The following is a 15,331-nucleotide window of genomic DNA, read 5'->3' as shown; positions in this document are numbered from 1 at the left end:
AATATAGAATTTGTTATTCTTATTAAAATACTAACATACTGATGACAAATCAGAAGATAATATTCTGGAAGGACAGAAGTTATATCTTGTAAAATACCTTATATGATTCTGGTGCTTCACTAACAATATAAAAAATAATTGTTCTGTATTCTTGAAATTATTGTTTTTTTCCTGATCCTTATATCAAAACTATTTGTTCATTTGTTCCTAATTATTATACGGTATTGTTTACTTCACCATTATCCAGCAAAGTCAAGCAACTTTATGTAAAAACATGATCCAGCACATCCCAAAATGTATTCTCCAGTGTGCTTTCGTATTTCCTCTTCTCAAGCTGAACTTGAAAAAGCAATCCACAATACATCTGGCAGAGTGTACCAGGGGAAAAATGAACATAATGCATCAAATACACTACAATACCTTTAACACTGTGGGTATCGATTTGTTTACCTAATAGATGGTGCAGCACTAATCCATCATACAGGTCTTCCTCCAGCGACTTAACAACAATGTGATCTTGCTTCAATGTGGCATTGATCCAATCAATGAGAAACTAAGAAAAGGAGTCAATATTGATTCATAGTTAAATATCGTAAACCTATTATATTTATTAATTAAATGGCATGGTGTCACCAAGCTAATCTAGTACCCTTAAAGGTGTACCTTCTGCTTCCCTCCAACATTGGACCGTAAATAGCCCAACATCATTTTAGCTCATCATTACATCCCAAGCATGTGACACAAAAACAGCTTTAAGTGAAGACAAAATTCAAGTTCAAGCTAAGAGGTATAGGCACTTTGCCAGATGACAAACAAAAGGAATGTAGTTGACCTTTTTTGGTGACGCAGGGTGATCTCGGAATCAGATTTTATTATCACTGACTTATACGATGTAAAATTTTGGGGGGCTTTTTTTGCAGCATCGGTGGAGTGCAAAGCAAAAATACAAAAATAAATAGTGCAAAAAAAAAAGAGAAGAAGTGAGAAATCACAGGAATGGAAGGGCTAAGAACAACTGTCAATTAGCAGGGGCTCAGAAATTTAAGCAGCTAAGAACAGAAGTGTAGTGGTAGAAAATTAAAATTCAATTAAAAATACTAGTTTTGAAAACATTTTGTAGATTATCATAATAGGCTGACTTTGGATATCATTATGCTTTTTATGCTGTCAGCCAGGTTTGTTGGATTGCTGAAGTTTCAGAAGAACAGCAGCATCCCTTAATTACATGTCAAATTATCTGGGACACGAGTAAGCAAATCAAATGGCAAACGGAAAAGTGTGATGTTCAATATCTGCAACCAAAAGACAGAAAAGTAGAGACACAAGCAAAGGAATAAGTTTCCACCGTCATTAATTCTTCCAGCTTAGGGTTCTTCAGTGATGCTGGCTGTATGAACTTTCTTTTTTCACCTGTAAAAGTCAAAGGAAATATTATTAAATAACCAGAAAATATGAACATTAAATGTTGGAAACACTTAGTTAAGGCAAAGACAGGGTTAGTGTGGGATAAGTTTAGAGGTTGTCCAGTTAATGAGTAAATAGAGATATTGGAGAACAAGAAGTGAACAACTATGAAATGAGGGCAGATAAAGCAAAAACACAAACGAACTGAAAATTTGTGAAATGCAGAGCTGTAGAACATCATCAGAACAATCCTGGTCTTGCTCTTTCAGAAGTATTTCCTTTGTTTTAATTACCCTTCCTCTACTTTCCCTTTAACTCAAAACTAATTTGTTTTTCCCCTCTATCAGTTCTGATCATGATCTTCAACTAAGAACATTAAACTGCATCTCTCCTCAACTCCATGGTACAAGAGGTTCAGGTACAACCTCCAGAAAGCCATCTCACAGGTGAAGTGACAATTCCAGACCAAAATTGAATTTCAGCAGCTGTGGCATGGTTTGAATGCTATCAACCTCCTCCTATAAAGTAAAGCCAAGTGACTGAACTGACAAAGGTTTCGCTCCAATAAGCTCAATGCATTTTATGCTCACTTTGATTGACAAAAGATGGAGGAAGCTTCACAAACTCCCACAGCCCCTAGTAACCCTGTGATGAGGGTGAACACACAGAGACCGTCTAGCCAAGGTGGTGTGCCTGGCCAAGTACTGAAGACCTGTGCTTATCAACTGGAGTATTTACTAATATCTTTAGTCTCTTGCTTCTGAGGTACCCATTCGCTTCAATCAGGCTTCAATTATATCTGTGCCCAAGAAGAATGTGGTGATATTGAACATCTGGCTGAATAGTGCCAGAATAACAACCTCTCACTGACTATCATTCGTTAGCACTTACATCCACGATGAAGTGCTTTGAGAGGTTGTTGATAAAATATATCAACTCGTGCATGACTTGGATCTGCTCTAATTTGCCTATTGTCACAACAGGTTAACAGTGGATGCCTTTTCACTGGCTCTTCACTCAACCCTGGAGCATTTGGACAGTGAAGATGCATACATCCGGATGTTCTTTATTGACTACAGCTCTGTATTCAACACTCTGAGCCCTTCAAAACTAATGAATAAGCTTCAAGACCTTGGTCTCAGTGCCTCCTTGTTCAAATAGATCCTCGATTTCCTCACTTGCAGAAATCAGTCAATTTGGTTTGACGACAACATCTCCTCTACAATCTTCCTCAGCACAAGTGGACCACAAGGCTGTGTGCTTAGCCCCCTGCACTACTCACTTCCTACTTATGACTGTCAGGCTAAGTACAACTCTAATGTCGCATTTAAGTTTGCTGATGGCACCACCGCTGTTGGCCATATTAAAAGTGGTGCTGAATCAGCATTTATGAGAGATATTGAAATTCTGGCAAAATGGTAAACAACAACTTTTCACTCAATGTCAGCAAAACCAAAGAGCTGATTATTGACTACAGGAGGAAGAAACTAACGATCCATGAGCCAGTTCTCACTGGGGGGTTCAGAAACTTTAAAGTGCTTGGTGTTAACATCTCAGAGGATCTATCCTGGATCCAACACACAAGTACCATTGAAAAGAATGTCAGTGCCTCTACTTTCTTAGGAGTTTGCCAAAATTTGACATGTCATCTAAAACTTTGACAAACTTCTATAAATGCATGGAGAGAGTATACTGATTGGTTGCACGATGGCCTGGTATGGAAACAGCAAATCTCGAACTCAAAAGACTACAAAAAGTAGTGGATACAGCCCAGACAATTACAGGTAAAGCCCTCCCCACCATTGAGCACAAGGAGTATTATTGCAGGAAAGCAGTATCCATAATCAAGAACCTTGACCATCCAGGCCATGCTCTCTTCTCATTGCTACCATCGGGAAGAAGGTACAAGAGCTTTAGGTCCAACACTACCAGGTTCAAGAACAGTTATTACCACTCAACCATCAATATTCTGAACCACAGGGCTAACTTCACTCACCCCAACAATGAACTGCTTTCACAACCTCTGGACTCACTTTTAAGGACTCCACAACTCAGGTCCCAATATTTATTATTTATTTGTTATATATTTTTTCCTTTTGTATTTGCACAACTTGTCATCTTTTACACATTGGTTGCTGGCCTATCTTAGTTTATGTGCAAGTATTTCACTGACTCTATTGTGTTTCTCTGTTTTTACTGCGAATACCCACAAGAAAATGAATCTCAAAATAGCACTGTATATGGAGACATACATGCACTTTGATTATAAATTTAGCTCAATTTTGGTGATTAGAGCTCTGCGTAGAGCAGTAAATAATTATTATACTGTTGTATAACCTTCATGCACGCACTCAAGATATTTGGTGAAATTTTGATTTCTGTCTAGTTCAAACCTGCAGTCAGAGATCTCTGGACTATACCACACATTCTAACTTTTGCCTTTTTTGCTGCCATTTATGGCTTTCTGTGACTGTGTCTTCTCTACAAGACTACCTGATTCTTGGGATGGCTTCCAAATGCAGAAAGGTAGATGCTGTCTGATAGTCAAGCCCCTTTATTGCTTCTGCCTTGTCTTTTCCTATCATCCTCAACTGATCTTATATTCTTCAACATTTTCTTTGCCTTTGTTTACCTTTACCACAATAATCAGAGTTTCTCTTCATCTAATTATACTATGTTACATGTGCAATTATATATATCAGTCATCATAAGAACTTCAAAAGGAATTCTCTCTTCCTATTGTAATATTTGTTTTTTAAAGCCAATCTAACATCTAAAAGCTAATTGCTGAATTAATTCCCTTAAACTCTTTCTTTTAAATTTTGGAAGGTAAACTCCACAAAGGTGCTGAAAACATCACTTAGGTTTTTCAAAGGAACAGAAATCACAGCAGCTTTTACATTTTGTTACAACCATCTACAACCTGGGGCAGTTCAAAGTTTTGGGAATGGTTGAATTCCAACCAAAATGTAAAATGTCCATTTCTGAATCCTGCCTATTCTTTGTTATAATGTATTGTGTCAGAACTTGGAGATGAGGCATTCCATTTCATAAACTATTACTGACTGATACCTCCACTGTTGTTGTTTTACTTTTAGCAATTCGTGACATGGAATTGAGAATTTAGTAACTGGACATATCCCATACTTTTAATATAAAGATTTTTTTTACTGTGCAGGAAAATCAATATTGCAAGAAATGTACAAACCTACCAATTTTTGTAGATTCTTTAGATTCTTCAAAGGCAGCAACAATATTAGCAAAAGAAGAATCCATTTCCTTCACCTGCAGGTATAAATATATAAGATATGCATGATTATCTATGAAACATCCATCTGTAGAAGATTTTGTACAAAATTGCAAGGGAGATGTGAGTTCTTCTGGCAGAGTCTCTGCAGTATGGAATATTATAGCATAAATACATATCTCAATTCCAATGAATGGTTATTGGTGTGAAATATTAACTCCCTCTCCACAGATGCTGTCTGACCTCCTGAAAACTTGTAGCATTTTTTCCATTTGTAAATAGACTAAGTTCAAAGTATAATATTGAATATCATGACATTAAACCTATTACAAAAGGGAGGTTTTAAATGTGGGATTTTCTTTATCATTGCTTGCAAGATATGATCATTTATCTTTAAGGTTAAACATGAATATAATCTTGCAAAGTTTCTTTGTTTACTTACATATGAACTTTTTAGGTGATGAAAGGATGGATGGAGGGATAACCTTTCCCTTGGCTAGGGTTATCTCAAACCAGGATCACAGCTGCAAAATAGAGCAATAGCTATTCATACCAAGATGAGAAGAAATTCCTTCACCCAAGTTATAGTGATTCTTTGGAATTCTCTTCCTAGGACAGCCTGGTGGTTGTTGACTATTCATTCTAGACTAGGATCGATAGACTACAGTATATTAAGTGGAATCAAAGGGTACGAGGAGGAAAATTACATTGAGGCAAAATGTCAACCATAATTTTATTGTATTAGGCCAAATGTTCTGCTCCTACTTCTACTTATATTCCTTATGACTAGCATATAGGATACAAAAGGGTAGCGAAGTGGTTAGCACAAAGCTTAACAGTACCAGCAACCCAGGTTCAATTCCCACCACTGCCTGTCAGGAGTTTGTACATTCTCCCCATGACCACGTGGGTTTCCTCAGGGTGCTTCAGTTTCCTCCCACAGTCCAAAGATGTGCCAGTTGATAGGTTTGTTGGTCATTGTAAATTGTCATGTGATTGGGCTAGGGTGAAATGGGGGGTGGGGGGGGGGGGGATTGCTGGACGGTGCAGTTTGAAGGGCCAGAAGGACCTACTGCATGCTGTATCCAAATAAAATAAATACAAACCAAATTATAGGTCAACTTTTATTTCAGAATTCCCAGCAATATTTTATGTTAGACAACTATACAAGGTGAATTATGTTCATTAAAACAAATATTATAGTGAACTAAGAGTACTGTCATGAATGCTTAATGATATTCAATGTTCCACAGGTAATCCCTGCATCCTTAAACCATTTGCAACAATAGTTAAATTACATCATAATGATAATTTTTAACTCCATAATACCTTCTATCACCTTAGTTGATCTGATGATGATATCCTCTTCTCCATATTTGTAACTCCCAACAATAGCTTCGTTAAGATTCCCATTCACTATTCATGCAGCTAATTAAAAACTATGCTGCCTGTGTCCTTTCCCACATTGGGCCCCAATCACAGATTAGCTGCAGGGATAATCTTTGCTATTTCACTCTCCCTAGTTGTCCACCTTCACCCTAGCACTAACCATTCCACATTGAGCAATCTCAACCCAGTCTTCAGGAACGCCCTCACCAAGTTTCACTGCTTCAGTACCACATCTTCCTCCTTTAAGACTTTCTTTATTTAAAACCAACTTCTTAACCGAATGCTTGATCACTTTTATTTTCTTACTTAGGCTTAATGTTGAGTATGGCTGAAACATCCTTCTATGAAGTGCTTTGGGGCAGTTTCCAAAAAAAAGGCATCATGTAAATTCTTTATTATGAGCATGATATTTCAGAAATTCAATGATCTGCAAGAGAAAGTGGTTGTATGCTAAATATGCCAACCACCATACTATTAAACAATTCACAATCAAGCGTTCATTAAACAAATTTTGAGTTCTTTCTTAAAAGAAAAGAGTTATTATTGGAAGTTTCTTTAATGTACAGTGGTCAACGTTGCCATATTATCGGTGAAAATTAAGGATGCAGAGAGAATTCAGTGTTTGAAAACAGGAAAATTTTCACTCCATTGAAGAGGACGTAGGGAAAGTTGCTAATGTGTAAGCAGTATTACCACAAGGTATTTTCAAAAGGAGCAAGGGTAATCAAACAGCTGCAAAGATCTCAAACAAAAGTGCATATCCTCTTTTGTGTCCTTAGCAACTTAACAGTCCAGGCAATTTCTTAAAAGTCCTATTCAGTCTTTTTCCATTTTTCTGCCCCCTCCTACTATTCTCCTTTTCATTACAAGAAAATCTAAAACAAAACTTGGAGAGATGTGGAAATGGTGTTATCTAGTCATGCATTATACATTCATATCTGTATTTCAAATACTTTTTTTTAAAAATCTCACAGTCCTCAACTTTTTTCAAAAAAGACAATACTCATTGGTTATGTGCTTCTGTTGAAGCAATCTTAAGTGTCCTGCTGAAGGGACAAATTCATTTTAACATGAAACATTCCAAGATTCAGCTCTACTGAGTAAATAGCACTTGAAAATTATGTCTACCGAAGCCATTGAAAAACAAAGGAAAGGTGATGCAAATTTGCAAGTTTGATCACAAACTTAAAAGCCATCTTAAAAACTGTTTTAAAAAGGATATAGTGTGCTTTATTAAGTACATACAGAATATACACCACAATATTGCTAAAACTTACCTTTGATGATCTAACACTGGAAATATAGTTTTCAGAGAAGGCCCTTCGTGAAATTTTACACCATCAAAAATAAATGGTCATCATTCTTGCTGATCATTAGAGCATGGGAAAAGAAAAAAAACTGTTGCATGTTTGTACGTATAGGAAATTCAGATTTTGTGGTAAGGACATATTTAGCATTTTACTTTTAATTCTAGCAACGAATGTTGAGAATCTAATAGTCATAAATACGGATTCAAATCGCATACGCTAAAAACTATGTTAAAAGATCAGCAAAAGCTATTTTTTCTGATATCATTGTAGCTTCCTCTTTTATTCTTTGTGGTTTTAACTGGAAATCACGCAGACTTGTGTATAGCGGAAATGATATCAGAGTTTTTAATAGTACACTGCCATTGTAACAGAACTGCAACATTGTCACAGTAGCTCAACGGCTATATGTCACTAACCCAGTGCTTTATTTGTTTTTAACTGAACTTCCCCCCCCCCCCCCCCCCCGGGAGAGGAAAATATATAACTGAAGTGTACTCAAATGTGCACGTATATCAGCATTACAGATATGAATCTAGTCACGCTGGGTCTAACTATGAATCTGTTCGAGTTTTGCCATCAAAATTAGATGCACCAACTCCTTTCTAGTCTGGCTGCATCATCTCAGGGGAGGTGGTTTCAACATACAGTACACAGTGACATCTACAGTTAAGTAGATTGCCAACATTGTTCTAATTAGTTTGGTGTGATAAACTGCCTAAATTACATTTAGCTCTTTTTGGAATCATGGGGAAAACAATTACGATATTCATTCCAATGTTGTTACAGTATCCAGGAACAGATACATCTTTATAGTTAGTAGTCAATAGCAAAATCAAACATTCAATGTCATAAGAGAACAGGACTGTGCTCTTTTCCTTTTTACTTATCTTCATACTTATGATTATTGTAGCTGGCAATTAGAAAACAGTTGCAATCATTCCACTATCTTGAATCAAACCAATATTCACTGGCTCAATATGATTCCTATTCATCCTAGTATTCTTTATTTGCTTTATTAAAAAAGTCATAGACGAGTGGAAAATCATCCAAGTCTTCTCTAACCAGAAGCCCTGGATGAACCGTAAGATTTGCAATTTGCTGAGGGCCAGATCAGTGGACTTAACTCTGGTAACCAAGTTACATACAATGGGTACGGGCACAGTCTCCAGAAAGCAATCTCATGTGTGAATTGGCAATTCCAGACCAACCGTGAATCACTGATGGATGCTCGACAGCTATGGCAGGGCTTGAACACTGTCACCTCCTACAAAGTGAAACCAAGTGACATGGGTGACAACAAAGCTTTGCTCTCAAGTGAGCCCAATGTCCTTAATGCTCACTTTGACCATCAGCACGATGAACCCACAGAAAACATCCGGCCCAGCAAGGTACCTGGCCAAGTACCAAGCAACTGGCTGGAATACTCACTGATATTTTTATCCTCTTGCTTCGGTAGTCTGAGGTACCCACCTGTTTCAGCCAGGCTTCAATTAAACCAGTGCCGAAGAATTATAGCTGCCTCAATGATTATTGTCCAGTAGCAGTTACATCCACTGTGATGAAGTGCTTTGAGAGACTGGTGATGAAATGTATCAGCTCCCTCCTAAGAAATGACTTGGATCTCCTCCAATTTATCTACCATCACAACAGCTCTGCAGCAGATGCCATTTCATTGGCTCTTCATTCAATGCTGGAACAGATGGACAACAAGGTGCATACATCATGATGTTCGTCACTGACTATAGCTTATCATTTGATGCTATCATCCCCTCAAAGTAATTGACAAACTCCAAGACCTTGACCTCACTACCTCCTTGTGCAACTGGATCATCGATTTCCTCACATGCAGACCCCAGTCAGTTCAGATTGGCAAAAGCATCCTCTCCACAATCTCCCTCAGCAGAGGTGCACCACAAGGCTATTTGATTAGCTCCCTGCTCTACTTGCCATATACTGATAACTGCGAGGCTTCGCACAGCTTCAATGCCATATTTAAGTTTGCTGATGACACCACTGTTATTGGCATAATCAAAGGTGGGAATGAAAGAGCACACAGAAGGGAAATCCGGCTGAGCAACAACCTCCCAAATGTCAGCAAGACCAAGGAGATGATTATTGACTTCAGGAGGTGAGAACTGGAGTTCCATGCCTCAGCCCTCATTGGGGGATCAGAGGTGGAGAGGGTCAGCAACTCTAAATTCCTCAGTGTTATCATTTGAGAGGATCTGTCCTGGATCCAGCACGTAAGTGCCATTATGAAGAAAGCACGGCAATACCTCTATGTTCTTATAAGTTTGCAGGGATTCGGCATGACATCTAAAACTCTGACAAACTTCTATAGATGTGTGTCTGAAAGTATACTGACTGGTTGCATCACGGCCTTGTATGGAAACACCAATGCCCTTGTACGGTAAAGTGGTAGATAGGACTCAGTCCATCACGAGTAAAGCCCTCCCCACCATTGAGCCCAACTATACACAACACTGCCGCAAGAGAACAGCATTCATATCAATGGCCCCCACCTTCAAGGTCATGCTCTCTTCTTCCTGTTGCCATCAGGAAGGTGGTACAGGGGTCTTAGGACCAACACCACCAGGTTTGGCAAATTATTACCCCTCAACCATCAGACTCTTGAACCAGAGGGGATAACTTCACTCGCCCTATCACTGAACTGATCAAAGACTCGTCCTCTTATGTTCATTATTTATTGCTTATTTATTATTATTAATAATATTATTATTTTATTTTTCTAATTCTTCATTTTGTATTTGCAGTTTTTTGCCTATTTGGTTGTTGTCAGTCTCATTGGATGTGGTCTTTCATTGATTCCCTACTCGACTCCCTTGTCTATTCATTCTTCCCCATTAATCTCCCTCCCGGCACTTACCCTTGCAAGTGAAACAAGTGCCACACCTCCCCCTACACCACCTCCCTCACTACCATTCAGGACCCCAAACAGTCCTTCCAGGTGAGGCGATACTTCACCTGTGAGTCTGTTGGGGTCATCTACTGTGTCCAGTGCTCCTGGTGTGGCCTCCTGTGTATCAGTGAGACCTGACGTAAATTGGGAGACTGCTTCGCCGAGCACCTATGCTCCATCTGCCAGAGAAAGCAGATTGTACCAGTGGCCACCCATTTTAATTCCACTTCCCATTCCTATTTCAATCCACTGTCAGATGAGGCCACACTAAGGTTGGAGGAACAACATCTAATATTCCATCTGGGTAGCCGCCAACCTGATGGCATGAATGTCAATTTCATGAACTTCCAGTAATGCTCCCCCCCCCCCCAACTTCACCATTCCCCGTCTGCTTTTCCCTCTCACCTTATCTCCTTGCCCGCCCATTGGCTCACTCTAGTGCTCCTCCCCCTTTCTTTCTTCCACGGTCTTCTTTTCTCTTCTATCAGAGTCCCTCTTCTCTAGTCCCATATCTTCTTCACCAATCAACTTCCCAGCTCTTTACCTCATCCCTCCCCTTTCGGGTTTCACCTAACACCTTGTGGTTCTCTCTCCCCTCCCCCTACCTTTTAAATGTACTCCTCTGCTTTTTCTCTCCCATCTCAGCCCAAAATGGCAACTGTACTCTTTTCAATAGATGCTGTCTGGCCTGCTGAGTTCCCCAGCATTTTGTGTGTGTTCCTTGGATTTCCAACATCTGCAGATTTTCACGTTTCTTTCATTGCTTCTATTATGTTCCTTGTATTTACTGAGTGTTCACAAGAAATTAAATCTCAAGGTTATATATGGCGATGTACTGTATATGTAGTTTGATAATAAATTTACTTTGAACTCATACTTTTTTGCAGCCTGAAATTAATGGCAAAAACATGATTTTGACGGGAATGTATAACAGAATCCAAACAATTGTGTCTTGGAAAACAGTGACTGAAAATATTCCCTAAATCTAAAATTGAATACTGTATTTTAACCACTCCTGTTGGAGACCATTTTTTAAACCTGCTGCAGACAAAACCCAAACTGACCATATTAACAAGGTGCCGAAACAGAAAGACAGAAGCATATGAAATTGCTAAATTAAAGAAGGGAGATTTTAAAGTGAGCTTTTTCCTTTCCACAGCTTCTCATTTATACTGATACAAAAACTTTGAAAATACTTACCATTCTCTTGTTTTTAGCTCCTCATTTTGCAAAAATGGAACCAAAATGAAAGTATCACCGTTGAGCTGGTCTGCAATGACGTTTCTAATTTACATTCTTCCTCTTTTCACTGTGTAATACGCAAGCTTTGCTATGGTCATTTCCACAAATAGATTGCAATAGTTCTACCAAACTTCCTCTAAACCTACTAAACCATGTTACAGGACAATTCTGTTTTCTATTAAGGCTTCTAATGTAGGTATTCCCCCCAACTATGATTTTCCTACAAGCAGAGCAGATTCTATGATCACCTGACTTCAAGTGGCTTTTCCAATATCTTATTGCAAACATAATGAAACCAAGCCTTACCAATTGTCAGTAGTCGTAGTGCCCAATCCCCACAAATGGTGCTTTCTCAATCATTGGATAACAAGTTTCTAAAACAAATATCTATGGTACAAAACCATTTAAACCTCATTATTTCTACTTACAGCAAGCTCTTTTAAGGATACAACCCAATTAACTTTGTTGACAACAACTCTTATAGACAAAAAGCTTCAATACTGTTTTTTAAGCTGTTCTAATTTCACGCAATGTACAACACAAGATGTAATTAGCATGCATGGTCCAGGAGAAAAGGATACAAAGATAGCAAGATGGTAATACATGGTCTTATTGGACTAAGTTGCAGCGTCATAATGAACTCAAGGGGATTGAAACTTCCCATGCATTCTAATGGAATATTGTGACTTTAAGCATTAAAGACAGCCCTGGGTACCATCAACAATTCTTAACTTTAAGTCAAAGTAAATTGTATTATCAAAGTACATGATATATACAGTTGCAAGAAAAAATTTGAGAAGCCTTTGTAATTTTCTGCATTAATTACTCAAAAATTGTGGTTTGATCTTCATCCAAGTCACAATAATAGACAAACACAATCTGCCAAAACTAATAACAATTGTATCTTTCATGTCTTTATTGAACATATTTCGTGACTCATTGATAGTTGAGACTGGAAGAAGTATGTGAACCCTTGTTGTTAAAAACTGGTTGAACCTCCTTTAGCAGCAATAACTTTCACCAAACATTTCCTGTAGCTGCTGATCAGACACACACAAAGGCAAGGAGGAATTTTAGTCCATTCCTCCATGCAAAACTGTTTCAGTTCATCAATAATTCTGGGATACCTCTTCAGGTCATTCCACGGCATCCCAATTGGGTTAAGGTCTGGACTCTGATTTGGCCATTCCAAAACATGAAATGTCTTCTTTTTAAACCATTCTGTTGTTGATTTGCTTTTGTGTTTTGGATCATTGTTTTATTGCATCATCCAGCTTATATTAAGCTTCAGGGGATGGACTTCTACCCTGACATCCTCCTATAAAATGTCTTGATACAATTTTGAATTCATTGTTCCCTCAACTATTGCAAGCTGTCCAGGCCCTGAGGCAGCAAAGCAGCCCCAAACCACGATGCTCCTTCTACCGTGCTTCACAGTTGGGATAAGGTTTTTGTGTTAGTGTGCTGTGCCCCTTTCCTCCTCACATAGCAGTGTGCATTTCTGTCACAAAGTTCAACTTTTGTCTCATCTGTCCACAGCCCAGGAAGCATTGTGAAGGTCTTTTGCAAAACTTGAAACTTGCAGCAATTTTTTTTTGGAGAGCAGTGATTTCCTCCATGGTACCCTTCACAAACACCATTCTTGTCAGTGTTTTTCTTATAGTGGACACATAGACAGAGCCTTTAGCAAGTTCAAAGATTTCTGCAGGTCTTTTGCTGTTGCCCTTGGGTTTTTTTCTCACCTTCTTCCGCATTGCGCATTGTGCTCTTGGTGTAATCTTTGCAGAATGTTCATTCCAAGGGAGAGTACTAACAGTACTGAATTTCCTCCATTTGTAGAAAATCTCTCTTCTTCTGAACTGATGAACACTCGGGTCTTTAGAAATGCTTTTGTAGCCTTTTCCAGCTTCATGCATCTCTACTATTCTTCTTCTAAGGTCCCCTGAAAGTTGTTTTAATCAAGGCATGTTGTATATGAACAGATATTTTTTGATAAGAGCAGGTTCTGTCAGTAACCTGACTTTGTGTATTATATATATAGATAGATAAAGCAGGGCAACTCTACAACCCACACCTCCAACCTCATCTCATTGATTGGAACACCGGACTCCAAATAGCTTTTGTAAAAGGCATTACCCCAAAGGTTCATGTGCTTCTTTTGAACCTAGACTGTGAAATAGTGTACTCAATATTGATGAGAAGTAGTACAATTGTTTGTGTGTTATCAGTTTAGGCAGATTGTGTTTGTCTATTATTGTGACTTTGGCAACGATCAGCCACATTTTATGAGTAATTAATGCAGAAAACCAGGTAATTGCAAAGTGTTCACAAACTTTACCTTGCAACTGTATGTCACCACATACAACCCTGAGATTCTTTTTCCTGCAGGCATACTCAGCAAATCTATAGACCAATAACTATAACACGATCTATGAAAGATCAAGTAGAGCATAGAAGACAACAAACTGCAAATTCAAATATAAATAAATAGCAATATATAATGAGAGCATGAAATAACAAGATAGAGTCCTTAAAGTAGGAACATCTCAATAGATGAGTGTAGTTATCCCCTTTTGTTCAAGAGCCTGATGGTTGAGGGATAGTAACTGTTCTTGAAGCTGGTGGTGAGAGTCCTGAGGCACTTGTACCTTCTACCTGATGAACAGCGAGAAAAGAGCATGGCCTGGATGGAGAGGATCACTGATGATGGATGCTACTTTCCTACGACAGTGATTCATGTAGATAGAGCCTTTTCCCATCTTATTTACCAACAATCTTATAAAACTGATGGCAGAAGAAATAATGTGAAGTTAATGCTCACAAATGGCTGAACTCAATCCACTTTAAGTGTTTGTCTATCTGAAGCATTCAGGAATTTGCTGCACAAAGTCATGTTGTTTGCTTTGTTGTTGCTTCCTTAATAAATGGTCCCTCATTAGCACTGGCACTGTGTTACTTCATAAGCTTTTAAATAAAGCAGCCCAATTCTACCACAGATGAACTGGATGACATACAAACCTAGAATAATAAGTGATAGGGAAGTATTCATCATGAATAAGAGAAAGCTCTAACTTTCAATGTCACCACTAACAATGTGTCACATCAATACATTAGAAGCCACACTGATCAGGAACTTTAGTGGACTCTCCACACTAACAACGATAATACTCAGGTATTCCGCCACAAGTAATTCCTAGGAACCTCTACATTATGAAGGCAGCTCAGCACCAGCTACCCAGGTTCAATTCTACCCCTGTCTTTAAGGAGTTTGTGCCATCTCCCCATGGCTGGGTTTTTATCCAGGCGTTCCGGATTACTACTACATTCTAAAGGTGCACAAGTTGTGGTAAGTAAGCTGTGGGCATACTATGTTAACTCTAGAAGCATGGCAACAGTTGCAGGCTGCGCTCAGCGCATTCTCAGTTGATGACAGTATGCCATGTAACAAATACAAATGATCTTATACCTAGTATTAGTTCAATCCCTTAATTCACCCTTGTTCCATAAAATTCTCACAGCAGATGCACATAGTTCTGCATCATTTGTTCAACGTGTCCCAACAAAAGCTTTGAGGTAAACATTATCTGTCTTTAAAATTTTCCTCATTCTTTGTACTCTTAAAGCAGCTATGTTAATAAAATGAGCAACTGTACAGTATTTAGTTTGATTAGGTAGACACTGTCATCTCCTCTTTTAATATTTTTTTTAATTCATACAAGCTTGTTTCAAAATCTAAGCACATGCCCACAAAAAACTTGTCACTATTTCTGTATCTGGAACAGAATAAAGAAGCACATTCAGAGCATCCATCCCACTTCA

General features: G+C 38.4%; 1 protein-coding gene across 8 annotated transcripts in view; it reads right to left on the bottom strand.

The window, feature by feature from the left end:
- parvg (parvin, gamma) overlaps window positions 1-11,587 on the bottom strand; it is a 35,505-nt gene extending 23,918 nt beyond the window's left edge. For 4 of the 8 annotated variants that reach the window (XM_073059162.1, XM_073059169.1, XM_073059167.1 and 1 more), the window contains exons 1-6: window positions 11,471-11,587; window positions 8,821-9,040; window positions 5,094-5,175; window positions 4,617-4,689; window positions 1,346-1,410; window positions 451-553 (exon numbers count right to left, since the gene is read on the bottom strand). In XM_073059162.1, the coding sequence (XP_072915263.1) occupies window positions 451-553; window positions 1,346-1,410; window positions 4,617-4,680 (232 nt within the window). In that variant the 5' untranslated portion in view covers window positions 4,681-4,689; window positions 5,094-5,175; window positions 8,821-9,040; window positions 11,471-11,587. Of the gene's footprint in view, window positions 1-450; window positions 554-1,345; window positions 1,411-4,616; window positions 4,690-5,093; window positions 5,176-6,346; window positions 6,468-7,317; window positions 7,407-8,820; window positions 9,041-11,470 lie in introns of all 8 variants that reach the window. The other 4 variants (XM_073059163.1, XM_073059164.1, XM_073059166.1 and 1 more) reach the window with 4 other exon arrangements.
- Window positions 11,588-15,331: the final 3,744 nt, after the last annotated feature.

Source organism: Hemitrygon akajei, chromosome 10 (assembly GCF_048418815.1).
Source record: "Hemitrygon akajei chromosome 10, sHemAka1.3, whole genome shotgun sequence".
NCBI lineage: Eukaryota > Metazoa > Chordata > Chondrichthyes > Myliobatiformes > Dasyatidae > Hemitrygon > Hemitrygon akajei.
This window is presented reverse-complemented; position numbering and strand designations above follow the sequence as displayed.